At 29.1% G+C, this 15,777-nt stretch overlaps 1 protein-coding gene across 1 annotated transcript; it reads right to left on the minus strand.

The window, feature by feature from the left end:
• Nucleotides 1-7,670: 7,670 nt before the first annotated feature.
• On the minus strand, nucleotides 7,671-12,563 carry LOC124926079 (long-chain-alcohol oxidase FAO4A-like). The gene is made up of 3 exons (XM_047466245.1): nucleotides 12,274-12,563; nucleotides 11,198-11,467; nucleotides 7,671-9,704 (listed from the first exon to the last, which is right to left on the minus strand). The coding sequence occupies exons 1-3, from the start codon at nucleotides 12,541-12,543 to the stop codon at nucleotides 7,854-7,856; spliced, it is 2,391 nt and encodes a 796-aa protein (XP_047322201.1). The 5' UTR covers nucleotides 12,544-12,563; the 3' UTR covers nucleotides 7,671-7,853.
• Between the last annotated feature and the right edge of the window lie 3,214 nt (nucleotides 12,564-15,777).

The raw sequence follows: 15,777 nt of genomic DNA on the forward strand, positions 1-15,777 counted from the left end.
TTTCTTTCTTTCTTCTCTCCCCGATTCCTCTTTCGCGCCGCCCCGATTCCTTTTCCGCGCCGCCCCGCTTCTCTCTCCCCGACCGCTCGATTGAAGACGACGCCGGATTGAAGACGATGCCGCCACCAGCCTGCCGCTTGAAGACCTCGACGACGCTTGAAGAACTACTGAGTCACCGCGCCGCTTGAAGAATCGCACTGCCGCCGCGCCCGATTGGAATTCTGCCGCCGCCGCTGATTGGAGAATCGCCCAGCCGCCGCCCCACCGCCCACCACCTGCATCAAAGGTCAGTTTGATTTATATGTTTAGATTAAAGTTAGTTGTTGGTTAAATTTAGGGTTTGATTTAGGTTAGTTGATATAATTTTAGGTTAGTTGATTCATATAGTTTGATTTATCTAATTTGTTAGATATGATGATTATTTGGTTTGATTTGAGTTTGATTTAGGTTAGTTTTAGGTTTGATTTAGGTTAGATTTTGGTTTGATGAATTTGATTTTAGGTTTGATTTGAGTTTAGTTTGATTTGAGTTTTTATTTAGGTTTTATTTGAGTTTTATTTAGGTTTGATTTGAGTTTGGTATGAATGTATTTAATTTTAGGTTTGATTTGGATTTGGTATGAATGAATTTGATTTTAGGTTTGATTTGAGTTTGGTTTGATTTGAGTTTGATTTAGGTTTGATTTGAGTTTGGTATGAATGAATTTGATTTTAGGTTTGATTTGAGATTGGTTTGATTTGAGTTTGATTTATGTTCGATTTGAGTTTGGTGTGAATGAAATTGATTTTAGGTTTGATTTGAGATTGGTTTGATTTGAGTTTGATTTAGGTTTGATTTGAGATTGGTTTAATTTGAGTTTGATTTAGGTTTGATTTGAGTTGGGTATGAATGTATTTAATTTTAGGTTCAATTTGGATTTGGTAGGAATGAATTTGATTTTAGGTTTGATTTGAGTTTGGTTTGATTTGAGTTTGATTTAGGTTTGATTTGAGTTTGGTATGAATGTATTTGATTTTAGGTTTGATTTGGATTTTATATTAATTTTGATTAGTTTAAGTTCTTGTCATTAGGTTTGGATTAGGACCTTCATCCGCCCGCTGCCCGCCCGTCGATCTACATCCGCCGCTCTTTTCTTTCAAGGTTAGTTTAATTTTTGATTTATGTTAAATTTAGGTTTATGTATGTTAGATTTAGGTTAGATTTTGTCAGATTTATGTTAGATTTTCATGTCAGATTTAGGTTAGATTTAATTTTGATTTATGTTAGGTTTGATTTATGTTATATTTTGTTAGATTTAGGTTTGTGAATGAATTGATTATTGTTGATTTAGGTTTGAGTCATGTATTGAATGAATTGATTATTATTGTTTGTTTAGGTGAAATTTTAGTTAGAAAATGTTAGATTTAGGTTAGATTTAATTTTGATTTATGTTAGGTTTGTGAATGAATGGATTATTGTTGATGTAGGTTAGAGTCATTATTTGAATGAATTGATTATTATTGTTTGTTTAGGTGGAATTTTAGTTAGAAAATGTTAGATTTATGTTGATTTTGGGTTGGAAAATGTTAGATTATGTTGAATTTTTTTGGAATAATGATAGATTATGTAGCGATTATGTTACAATTATGTAAGCCTAATTATTTTAGACAAATTTAAGTAAATAATAATGCGGGTTGTTTTCCATTTTATTAAAAATATGGAAGTACCCGATAAAAGCTGGATGACCTTACGTCGAGATCATCCAGATTACGAGGAAGGTGTTGACAAATTCCTCGAGTATGCTGTTAGGAATACATCCCGAACAGTTTTATAATTCAAATAAAAGTTGGTATTAATTAATCTAACTTCATTTTTTATTTCAAATACAGAAAAAACAGTCGTACAAATATTATTAACAGGAAGAAGCTGAAATTCCCACATCGTACGGGAAGTAGACCGTTTGCACAAATTGAAGAAGAGTTGGAAGTACATTATTTGTAATAACTTAATCTAAAGATTGTTATTAATTATATAAATCATTTATTTCAACAGGCGATTGAAATGGGACGGGCACCGTCTGTCATTGAAGTATTCAAGAGGACCCGTACCCCAAAACCGAAAAAAGAAAACCCAACACCCGTCTCGGACGAACACGTGCAAGAGAAAATTGTAAGTGAATTGAATATGCCTAGTTTTTTATTATAGAAATGATACTTTATTTCAATTGTGCAGGTTGAGATGGAGGAGGTTGTTAGTAACGAACCTGGAATATCTGATTTTGAATTGACGGAGAGGGTGTTCGGACAACAAAAACACGGGGTAGTGTTCGGAATGGGATCAGGCGTACGGCCCACACACTTTCGTGAGGATCGTCGAAGTGGCAACAGTTCACAACGAAACAATGAGCGATTGTTAGAAGAGAATCAAATAATGAAGCTCAAGCTGGAGGAACTGGAGAAGAGGGACGAAGAAAGAATGCGCACAATTCAACAAATGCAAGCGGAAAAAGAAGAAACAAATGTGAGAATGGAGAGAGAGAAGTTAGAGATGAACGCAAGAATGGAGAAAATCGAATTGTTTATGAGGCAACAACCACCTCCCCCCCCCACAAGCTAAGGTTGTTTCGATTCAAAACATGTTTTCATTAGTAGTTGTCTCAATTTGAATTTATAACAGATTGTTCGGATTATTAGTTTGGTTGCAAATTTTGTAATGATAATGATCATTTAATGTGATCGTTTAATGTATGTGTCATTTCTTTTATTATTGATATATTAGTTTGGATGAACAAGTTTTGGTTGCGAGCAAAATAATCAGCACATTTTTAAAATTTGACAGGAAAAAATCGAAAGTAATATTGAAATCTTTCGGTTTTTCTACAAATGAAAAACCGAGAGTTTTCTATTAATCTTTCGGTTTTTCCATTTGAAGAAAACCGAGAGTTATTTAGAAAACTCTCGGTTTTCACCGTAGGAGTATAACCGAGAGTTTTCATATAATTCTCGTTTTTTCATTTGAAGAAAAACCAAAATATTTCAATATTACTTTCGATTTTTTCACCAGTGAAACACCGTGAATTCACTCACCATTAGACAAATTAGTTGTGATAGCAAAACTTTTACAACTTCACATCCCTTCTCAACATAGGCCACCTCATCTTTTATAGTATGCTTCTTTATATTAAATAGTCTTTTAAAGAAGTATACATTTCCCTTAGCTTTCAACATAGACATATAACTCTCATTGTCTTTACCTTTTTTCATGATGATGTTTACCGCTTGCAAATATGCATTTCCCATTGTAAATTTATCTATAATATTCCCTATCGGTTTGTTCTATGGACACCACCTCGTACTTCTTTTACCTCAAACTTATCACCATTCATACCAACAAGAATTACAACTCGACAACTTTTGGAAACCTCACACGAATTTGTCAAGAACCCTCCAAGATTCCAACAAACTCTTAAACTTTATCTCCTCTCGAACAACCTTGCTCTAACACCACTTGTTGGGATATTAGGAGATGAAGTATCCATTAATGCACTCATGAGTTTTCTATTGCCATATTCTTAACTCAATCAATTCTTAGGAAAAGCAAAGGAGTAGCCCCATTGTAAGTCTTTTGCACACTCTTTTTGAATTTGAATTTTGTTTTTTCTATTTAATTCCATGTAGGATTGATTTTCTTTAAGTTTGTTGTTTTGATAGATGTTTAGGGTTTTGTTTCTTATTTGTAAATACTATAACCTAATTAAAAAAACAGAAAACCTAAACATAATCTTTAGATCATCTCCAACCCACCTGCAAACCCATCTCCATAATAGGTTTTAGTTCTCCAACCCACCTGCAAACTCAACTGCATTTTGAGTTTTCCTGCAAATTCTCTCTCCTCCATACCCAAATTTGCAGGGACACTGTTCACATACTCAAAACTTTTCAAAACTTTCATTTTAGTCCTTTTAGTTTGTTTTTAATTAATTTACATAATTTATTTATATTTTAATTTGTTTATCTATTTTATTTATTTATATTTTAATTTATTTATATTTTACTTTATTTATATGTTTAATTCATGATAATTTTAATTTGTTTATATGATTAATTTATATTTAAATTTGTTTATATTTATATTTTATATTTTTTAAGTATTATAAATTTATAATAATAAACAATATTGTATAAATAATTGATTTATAATTAGAATTTAAAAGTAATTAATAAGTTGTTGTAAGTTATGGGTTCAATTTGTAATTTTAGATAAATATATATATATATAATATTGAAAAAATTAAAAATTATTATAAAAAGGAATATTCTGAGAATATTCTTTTGAGTTTGAGTTTGGGTTTTTGGGTTGGAGATGAATTACTGTTTGATGAGATGTTTACTGCATTTTGGGTTTGAGAATAAGTATTTGGGTTGGAGATGGCCTTAAAACCGAGAGTCCCCTATATACGTAAAATCCAATCAAAAGAGAGCTCACAGTCAATAAATATTTAAAAGACTTAAAAATAAATTTCATATGAGCTTAATATAACAATTTTATGTTTAAAATGTTTCTGTCAAGTCAAAATTTTAAATTAAAACATAAAATTATTACATGATTCACAAATAAGCTAAAATTGAAACCATTCCCGGTCATGTATAATGTGATGAACTTAAAAATAATATCGGCTTGGACTTGCATTATTTGTAATATGATTATGTTTAGCTCTGGAATTCTTAAAACTAAAATAAAAAGTCACTTGATTGAAGAAAAAACCTTTGAATTAAAAAAAAATCTCTCATTTGTACAGTTTGATTTTTTTAATATTTCATGAAGGATTAGAATTAAAAAATTTAGTTTATATAAATGTTTATTTACATGTTAATATCCATTTGGAAAGTTTTATGTAATTTGAGATCCATTTGGATCACCAAAACTTAATTGGGTTAGAACAACATGTATGTAGTTATAGCAACGCTTAGGACCCACATACTACACCTGATGCTGACCCAGGACCGAGAGGATGGACCTGATGCTGGTCACATTTCTGCACCTAATGCTTACCGATGACTGAGTGTCGAGGACTGAGACAATGACCAAAGACCGAGGACCAAACAGTAAGGACCGATGATCAAAGCTTGTTGCACCCAAAGACCGATGTTTTCCGCATCTGAGGATCCAGGACCAGAGCTCCTACAACCGTGGCTAACCCAAGACCGAGAGCTCTTACACCCGTGGTTAACCTAGGACCGAGAACTCATGCACTCGTGGCTAACCCATGACCAATGTTGTTTGCAGCACATGGGACCGCTGTTGTTGACCATGGACCGACGTTAGCTACACCTAAGGACCGAGGACCGACCGAGGGTGCATATTCCGATTGAGCTGTGTTCACACCTCGGCTAAAAATTAAGTTTTGGGACCGTTGAGGCTAACCATGGTCTTTATGCATATTTTTCATATATTGTGTCTTGTTTAGGCTTTAGGCTTTTATTTTGATTTTGTTGACTTTATTTTTATGAACGTTTGTGGCTTATGTGATCCTAAGCTAGCATATAAAATATTTTAAAATATTATAAAGCGTAATTAATTTAAAAAATGGCTAAAGTTAATTAGTAGGGACCTTAGGGGTTGTGGGACATAGTGCTAAAAAATCTTTTCCCACACGTAACCAAACTCCGAACTCATTTCTTTTAAATTTTCTATTTTTTTTTATAAATTATGTGACAACTCTCTAGTAATAAGAAAATTAAAATTGAAAAAAATTTAAAATATGCCTATGACTTACTTTCCATTAAATGGGAATGAGTATGATTGATAAAAGTGTAGTGTTTTGATTAAGAGTTTTAATCATTCTTATTATCATTTATTATCATTGATAACGTTTGGATTTATAAGAGAGAAGTTATAAATATAATTTTGTTATTAAAATTATGATTAATTTTAATTTTATTAAATTAAAAATATAAAATATTATTATTTTTATAACATAATTGTTTAAAATATATAAAATATTTAAGTGACATAATTTAATAAAATATAAACATCTAATATTTTTTCATATTAATTATATTTTTTCAAAATAAAAATACTTATAACAAAAAAAAAATATTGAATGTTTCAATTTTTTACTGATTATAAATAAATAATTATTTATTAAATATAAATAATATAAGACAAAGTCTTTCAAATATTATATACTTTAAATTAAATATAATATTTTATTTAATAATATATTATAACATGCTATAATTTTTTTAATAATAATTTTTATTAAAATATTTTATATTTAAGTTTTTAATATTTTTTTATATAAAATTGTTATTTTATTTTTAGTTTTATATTTTAATTAATTTATTTTAATTTTATTATTAATATATAATATTTAAAATTAATTATATAAAATTAATTATATAAAATTAATTTATTAATATTAGTTATTGTAATTATTACTAAAATTTTATTTTAAATGATTCTTTAATATTATTTAAATAATTGAAATTATTTATTTATAAATAAATAAAATTTATTATTATGCTAATTATAAAATAACGTATAATATAATTATAATATATATATATATGATATTATAATTTTAATTATAATTATAAGAGAGAAAATAGGAGAGTGGAGATAATGAGAGAGAAAATGTATATACGGAATGTGATTCATTCTTTCCAATTTAGAGAGGATTGGATGATTACTGAGTATTAGTGAATCAAATCAATATCCTGGAATCAAAACCACCAACCAAACATCTCATTTCATTCTCTTTCCCATTTCTGAGTAAAAAAACCACGTACCAAGCATGCCCTCAATCTATTCTAAATTTGTGGGGATAGTAAGTTATGAAATTGTACAAATGCTCATTCTTATAAACTTAAAATTTTTAAAATTTAAAAATAAATTCCCAATCACATATGACTTTTTCTAAAAACTCATTTTTAAAAAAAAAGAAATATAGATTGTCCAGAAAAAAAAATCAAATAGACGATCACAAGTTTAGTTGATGAAAATCAAAGACAACTTAATTTTCTCACACTTAAAAAATAACAATAAACATTCTAAGTTAAGATCATCATATCTATATATATATATATATATATATACTTGTTAAAGGGAAAATTGTTAAAAGAAACTAAGAAAGGACTTACAAGATGAGGATCATTATCATGATCTTAATTAACCTTTTTGATGAATAATTAATATAGCTATTAATTATACATTGAGGGCCATTCAACTTTTATCATTAACCATGTTTACACCCTCTCATTTATTTCAAAAACATCAACAAGTAGTTAGATAATGTATTGAGCTTATATTGGAAATTAGAATGCATATTTTATTATTTTTTCATAAGAATAATTTTTTAAGGTTAATAGGTTAATAAGTTGATAGAGATCATCAATCAACTTTCTTTTTAAACGGATTTATTTTATGGATAAATAACATTACTTCTCATAGTCCCGATCCCCTTAAATTTATTATCCAAGATCAGACACTTACTTTTTATTTATCCTAATGGGTTACCAATCAACTTATTGGATACGAATGTTTCAAAAATAACTTATACGATCTTTAAAGTTAAAAAAAAGTGTAAAAACTCAAAAATAAATGACACAATTATTTTATCTATACTATAAGAAACACATTAATCTTAGTCATACAAGTGACTATAAATGAGGAGAGAATAGAACACAATCTCATATAACCTCTTATAATACAATAAAGCAATTAGCCACAATATACAAATAGGGCCAATTGTTATTGTTGCAAGAGAATTGAGAAATCATTCACAAACATAGATTTTTACTATAAGAAACACACTATTCTTAATAATACAATTGGCTATAACAGAATATTCCATACACAAACATAAACTCATATCACATGATACTTCTCTTCTTTCTCCTTAGCACCTCAAGAACACTTTGAGCCGTACAATAAGCAATGGCTTGTACGGTTACCATAGGATTCACACCTAATGCGGTTGGAAAAACACTTGTGTCGCCCACATACAACCCTTCCATCTCCCATGTCTCTCCGGTTTGGCTCACGGCCGAGCACGACGGGTCAAGTCCCATGCGACAACTCCCCATCTGATGAGCCGAACATACCGGGCTCGAGAAACCCTTAACCGCTCTCAAACTCTCTTCCTTCACGAACCTTTCGAACTCGTGAGAGCTCGAGGTTTTCACGTTCAAAACCCTTCCATCCTTCTCATGGGTCCCAATCTCCTCAGCCCCAGCCGCAGCCAATATCCTCAATACCTTCTCTACTCCTATCCTTAGGCTCTCTTGATCCGAATCTTCTAAAGAATAACTTATGTTGCTAGGAGATGATATTGAACCGGAACTCTTATCCCTTAGAAGAGCAAACACATGGCCGGTCCTTGAAAACCGACACATTCGCATCTTGAAGTCGACTCCAGAGGTCCAAGGCATGAGGGCCGAGAACATACCTGGATGCAAAGCTGGAGTTTGTATCACACTCCCATATCCCGACTTGTTGAAATCCGCAACAACGGTAGACATGGCCGTCATTATCCCACCCTCGTAACTCCTCTTGGAAGGTTCAAACGTGTTTGAGTTTGAGTTTGGAAAATGACCCCACCCCATCACGACAGGGTGCAAATGTAAGTTCTTGCCAATTTGAGGGTTTTTCAAGCCACTCCTTTTAAGCAATGAAGGAGTATTAAGAGCTCCACATGCAACAATAGTCACCTTTGACTCCACCTTATATAGTTCTTTCACTCCATTGTACTTAAACTCAAAGACAACCCCACAAGCCTTACCTCTTTGCCATCCCTTATTTTGCTTCTTAACAACTCTTATAGCCTCCGACCGAGGAATGATTACACCATTGCCCGACCTGACTAAATCCACAAGCCAAGTCTCGGCGGTCCCCTTCTTTTTCCCATCCTTGCATCCGAGGCAACACCAACCGCAATAATGATCCACAACCGAATTTCGAGGGATATTCCTAACGGGATACCCTAATTCTTGACACCCTTTCCTTAGAATCGCGTTGTTAAACCCTTCGTTTTCAACACTAGATTGGACTCCCATTTTATCGCAAACAGTTTGGATGGCCTCCCTATATAATTTGCTTTCAAAAACTTCAAGACCATACTTATCACTCCATTCCTTCATCACATGTTGAGGAGTTGGGATCGAGGCCGACCAATTAACCGTTGATCCTCCACCAACCGTGGAACCGGCAAGAACCACCATTCCCATGTCATTGGTTGCTAGCAAACCATTTCCTTGGTACATTTGATCCATTGTGTTTCCTTCAAGAAGAGATAAACCATTCCTAGCGAAATACTTCCCTTTTTCAAGAACCACCACTTTGTAGCCCGCCTTAGCCAATATTCCTGCGATGACTCCCCCTCCCGAGCCCGAGCCCACCACAACCGCGTCACATTTGATGGTGAAAATCGGCGCGTTCTTGGTTTTGGGACTCGGGAAAGAGACGGGGAATCCTGTTCGACGGAGGGTTTCGGATACTATTTGGTGGGGTTGCTTAAGGTTTATGATGCCATTGTAAAGAGGTCCGAAGAGATCTTCTTTGTTAATTTGAGCTACTTCTTTTTCTTCTTCTTCTTCTAGAGGAGATATCATATTTGCTAATGTTGAGGCTGATTTCTTAGGTTTTTGAAACTTGGATTTGAATTCAGGGTCAGGTCCAGTGTAGCCTATTGCTTCCCATGATTGATTTACATCTTTCTCGTTCACCTATATGTAAATAAAAAAATTAGTGGAATATTATATATATATATATAAGTTTTTTCTTTCTAAATTATAATTTATTCTCTGAAAAAATTAGATCCGAGACTTCAACTTGTAGCTAATATAAGTTTAGTAATATAAAAAATAAAAACATTTTAAAATTTGTGAAATAATATATAAATAAGCATAAAAAATAAGTTAACAATAACCATAGAAAAAATAATAATATATATTTTAAATGATTAATGAATAATAAGAAAGGAGAATTAAACCACACAAATATTATATAAGAGACAAAAACATAAGAATAAAAATACAAACACGACACTTAATAGATTATCGAGTTAATAGAGCATATAAGATAATTTTATCTAACCAATCATGACATCATATTTTATGATTTAAATAATAATTATAAATTTTATATATTTGTTAATTTTATAAAAAAAAATCATAATAATTTTGACGTAAAAAATAATTATTACATAATAAATAAAGTAAAATTAAATACACAGTAATATGAGTTGGGTATAGTTGTGTTTTATGGAACTTTTATTTTTTTAATATTTTTACAAATAATATAATAATATATAATATTTTAACGCTAAAATTAAAAAAATGAAAACTTTACTTAGTTTTTTATTATTTTAAAGAGTTCAAAACTTAATAAAAATAATTATTTTTTAGGTGGTTATCTTGTAATTACGAGAGATTTTTATGGTGTATTAATTTAGAATTGATTTTAATAATTATCCGAAAAAAGTAATAAATTTATCGAAAATAATAAAAATTTAGACCATGAATCAAAAATTAATTTTTTCAATGAGATTCTGATAGTGCCACATCATTGATTAACTATTTTGTTTCTAGAAATTGATAATTTTTAATAATATGTCATTGAAAACAGTTAAATGTATTAACTAACTATTACATTAATTATTATTCTAGTTAGTAGTTAAAATGACTAATCCAATATACTTACTTAATGAGCTAAGTGGGGTTATCTGCATTAAACACAACTACTTAATTCACTAATGGGTCCCAATTTCATGACATATATTAATAGTCTGCTAATAGAAAATATATTGGACATGCATTTAGGGCTAGCTATATTCTACATATTTGTAACATTATTAATGCTAGCTAATATTAATATTTATTATTCATTATCTAAAAATAATTCCAATAATAGTAATTTGTTGTACATAGATAGCTCTTTTAAATAGGCTAATTCCCATTCTTTATCTAGAAAAAAAAAGATTTTTTTTTAGTATTATTCCTATAATAATAATTGTGGTTCATTTGTAGACCACACCCATAAAACCTAAAATCTGACAATACTGTCCTACAATTAGATTGGATATTGAAAATTTAATTTTCCAGATATACCTTATAAAAATGTAAGAAAATACTTTTCAAAAGGACATATTTTTCTCTACAATAAGTTTTTTTTTTTTCAAAATTAAAACAACAAATTAAATTATAACATGAATACATACCTGGGTGAAGTAAGTTAGTAGAATGAGAAACTTTAAGCTTTTGAAGAACATTCTAAGAAGGGGGATGTAGCTGTTTTCCCAGTTTAGCAAAATCTTCTCCCGGTTTTTTTGTGAGACTTGCGACAACCTTAGAAAGTACGGGAAACTTCTCGATAGACTGTGTCTTCCACAGAGAAAAAATGTGCCAATCCACGTCGAAAGCATCCATAAAGTAAATAACATAAGGTTCTTTTTCGGGTGATCCAACCGTCTCCTCATAATCTCCGCTACCTAATATACATCACACATAAAACAATGTTTTTAGGGTTGTTTTTTATAAAACAGTAAGACATATAGTCGAGAAGATCCTGACTTTGTGAATAAAGTTGAAAAAAAAACTTCATACAAAAAAATCAAATAGAGTTAAATTCTGGGTATTGAGGCACAAAATAAAAAAAAGAGTACCCACAAACCAAATGTAGACTGTTTAAATTCTTAATTTTAAGTAATTATTCATATAAAATATATTTAACCCTAAATATTATTATTTTTAAGTGAGGATTAACATTATAGTCTTGTTAATTGCATGTGACAAAAAAACTAAAACATTAAAAAATGAAAAAGAAAGTAATAATATTTGTAATCAGGGTCGGCCATAAGATAAGCCTACTAAGCTGATGGCCTATGGCAGACCAATTCGAGGAGCAACTCATCAATGTACACCTAGGCCGAAAGGTTAACCGAATTCGCCAAAAACAATATTTTTTAAACTTTATTATATATAATAGTTCAATCATTTATATATAAAAAATTTAATTTATATTTATGAAGTGAGAACAACTCATCAATATTTATTATATATATATAAGGTAGTAGAAGAATCTGGTCGCAACGATTTCTAACAAGTTAATCAATAATAAAATATTTGAAAGATGTAGAAACCCTTAGCTAAGTGGGTAGACTACAGTAACTCATGATGACAAGATGATGAACAAAAACATTGAAAAGATAATATGAACAAATGTAAGTTTAAAAAGAACATGTTAATTATTGGTTTAATTAATCATATTTCCTTTAAGAAACATTATAATACTTACTCGAAGTGGAGTTCCAACCATGGGAGCCGAGGTTTTGAAGAAAGAAACAACAGAATCGTCTAGGGTTTTGTTAGAAACGTCGATAGATGGCAAGAAAGCGTCGCATAAAGCGGTTAAAGACTCGATATGGCGGTCTGAGAGAGGTGTTTTTCGGGGGTGTAACTTGTGATCATCTTCTCCTCCGCCGGGTAAAATAATCCTTTGGGAATCAATACTTCCAATTTCAATTAAAACCGATGCATGATCTTTAACAAAATCTGAATGATCCATATTATTGACGTTCTTGATGATGATCAAAAGTACTGTACGTATGTATACAATGAAAGAGAAAGGGAGATTTCTTTGAAAATTGGTAGCTAGCAAATTTGAATAAATGGTGAGTAGTAAAGTGATCTTTTTATATACAATAAATCTTCAATGAGTTGCTGACAACATTAAATTTTTATGTTACAGATGGAGCTACCTACTCCATGCTAGCTAGCTTATTATCACTAATTTGCTTACTCAATTTCATTAATATTAATTTAAATTCTTATGACTAATTTTCATATTTAGATAGTTCATGTAATAAAAGTGAATTTAAAATACTAAAATATATTGTCTTAATTAGTTGAGGTGGATATATTTAGTTTATTACATTAATTACAATAATATATAATAAGAAATTTAAAAATCATATTGTTTGACTGTTCAACTTATAATATTAAAGCATGAGAATTCTCATGGTCACTCAACTACTAAAGTGGTTAAGTTATTTGTGTGACAACATACCATATTTGTCAGATGAAATAACTTGGGTTTTAATTTATTTATTTCTTAACTCAGAGCTTATTTTGGGATTAACCATATTAAGGATGTCAATTATATTTTTTCGATTTGAAATATTTCATTTGTGTGTTTTTTTTCGGTTTAACTGGTAGTTGATTGGAGATACGACTTCAATGGTATTTGTGTTATTCATTCGGATTCCGTCTCAAACATTATTAAATATATAAAATTACACGTGTATTTATTTATTCTTCATATTTTATAAGAGTTTTAAGTTTATATTTTTTTAATATTAAATTTCAATATATAATAATATATTTATATAAAAACATATAATTTTATCCTAATTTTTATAAGAGAATATAGTATAAATAATGTTTTGCGGAGATACTAGTAAAAAAAAGTTTCTGAAGTAGAACGGGACGAGGGACTGCAAAAGCACTCATCACCCCCATTAGTCATCGTTAATCCGAGTGTTATTAGTGAGAAAAAAAATCTAAATTGAATTTAAGGTGACAAATTAACCGACCGAGTAAAGTAAATTGTAAAAACAAATCAATTTGAATAAAAAATAACAAAAAATGAAGAACCTAATATTTTATATACATTATTTTTTATGTTAATGACTTTATATTTTATAACTGTATGAACTTGTATTATTATTTTTTTGCAAAAGAATGAACTTGTGGTATCATAATATTAATGAATTTTTGGTATTATTTTGTTTTAAGGGATGAATTTGTGGTATTATATTTATGATCTAATGTTAATGATCATGTGGTAATATTTCATTTACAAAAAGTATGAACTTGTGTTATTATATAGATTGTCTAATATTTTGCTTGTTTGGTAATTGAGTTTTATGTAGTTATATAATCTATAATTGTTGAGTTAAATTTTCAATTAGTTAAAATAATGAGTGTTTTTAATTTCTTTTTTTGATAATTTTCAATTTTTTTAATGAAAATACAATCAACTATACTAGTAGCCAAATATTTAACCAATTAATTGAACACATTAATTCTATTTACAAATACTAATTATATTTATATAAACGAATTCTAATGGTTATAGGTCCAAATAATTTTTAAAAATCAAATTAAATTAACACCCTTAATTTTACCTGTCATATTTGTTAACACATCTAATTTTATGATATTTATCAATATCCCAAAAAAAATTATATTTGTGATATTTGTATAATGAATCAATAAGCTTCTATTTTAAAAAGCAAAATTAAGTATTTGGTTTATATTCTTAGGTCTGGTGTGGATTTAAGTTTTACAAAAAAAGACCTAATTATTTACAAAGTAATAATTGTTGATGACTTTTAGTATGCAGGGATTTTTTAGTAAATGTTTTTAAATGGTATTAATATATAATAATAAAATAAAATATATTTTAATATTTTAATTAATAAATTTAATAATATAATAAATAAGAGAAATAAAAAGATAATATTTTTTGAATTAAACTATTTAAATAATCTAAACCTCACACACCCTCGCACTATTTTGGAAACTTATAGAAACTGAGAGAAAAATAAAAAGTATTTGGAATTTATTAGCTCCACTTATTAGAAAAAACAATTAAATAATATGATTGGCCGTACGTGTTAGTTTATAAAAGTAACACGTAAGTAACATTACAGCTTGATTTTTTTTTATGATTTTATGACAATTTAAAATTTAGTTGGGGTGTTGAAAGTTGAGACCTTTCTAAAATATTAATGAAAATTCATTCATTAATTTTTATTTTCTTATTTGAAAAAAACACTAGCCAACCAGAACCGACAAAACAACAATTTTTGTAGACATTTTTAGAAATATAATAACAATACTATTTTTTTTTAAAACATGTTTTATTTTAGAAAATTTAATGCGTTTTAATAAGAATTCAACTTAAAGTTTTTTTAGTATATTACGCAAACTCTTTTAACTTGAGATATCTTAATGAATTAACTAAATAATATTTATACTCCATAATAGAAACTAACAATAAATAATGTTGCTTGATAGTCAAGTTGATTTGAAAGAAAATAAATCAATTTAAAATTGGATTGGTGTATTGAGATATTCTTCATCAAAATTTATTGAAATATATAAGTTCTAACTGTCCTAGTGGTATTCCTACATGCATTAATTAGAAACTAACACGTAAGAAATGTCACATGTTAGGTTGAGTTAGAAGAAATTGAGATAATTAATTACATACATATATGGTTGGAAAGTTTAGACATTTCTTAAATTTAATGAATTAGTTGTTTTCACTTTGCAAGTATAATTATGCTTGTTGGCCAATACTAAAACACATTGCATGCCCACACACACTAAATTTAAATCAACATAATTCTCTATTGCCACCGATAATCAATTAAACATAATATTTGTATTATTATTTTATTTTATTGAATTTTTGTTACTCGGGAAATGATTGCTTTAATAAACTATCTTTGTTTGCAAAACTTATATTTTTTTTATTCTTTTTCTTTTTCCTTAATCATTTGGGTTAACTTTTTCTCTCTTCGAATATAATAGATAATACAAGAGAGAAAAAAATATCTTACGTACACAGAAAGAACTCCAATGAAAAATAAATCTCACTATATTACCCATATTCACATTTGGCATCATAAGGAAAGTTTGTAAAATCCTTACTAGAGTTGCTTATCCTTAATGAAAATAATTTTTCAACCATGCAATTAATCAAATAATGAAGAAAATCAATCGAAGAATC

Source organism: Impatiens glandulifera, chromosome 2, assembly GCF_907164915.1.
Source record: "Impatiens glandulifera chromosome 2, dImpGla2.1, whole genome shotgun sequence".
Classification (NCBI taxonomy): domain Eukaryota; kingdom Viridiplantae; phylum Streptophyta; class Magnoliopsida; order Ericales; family Balsaminaceae; genus Impatiens; species Impatiens glandulifera.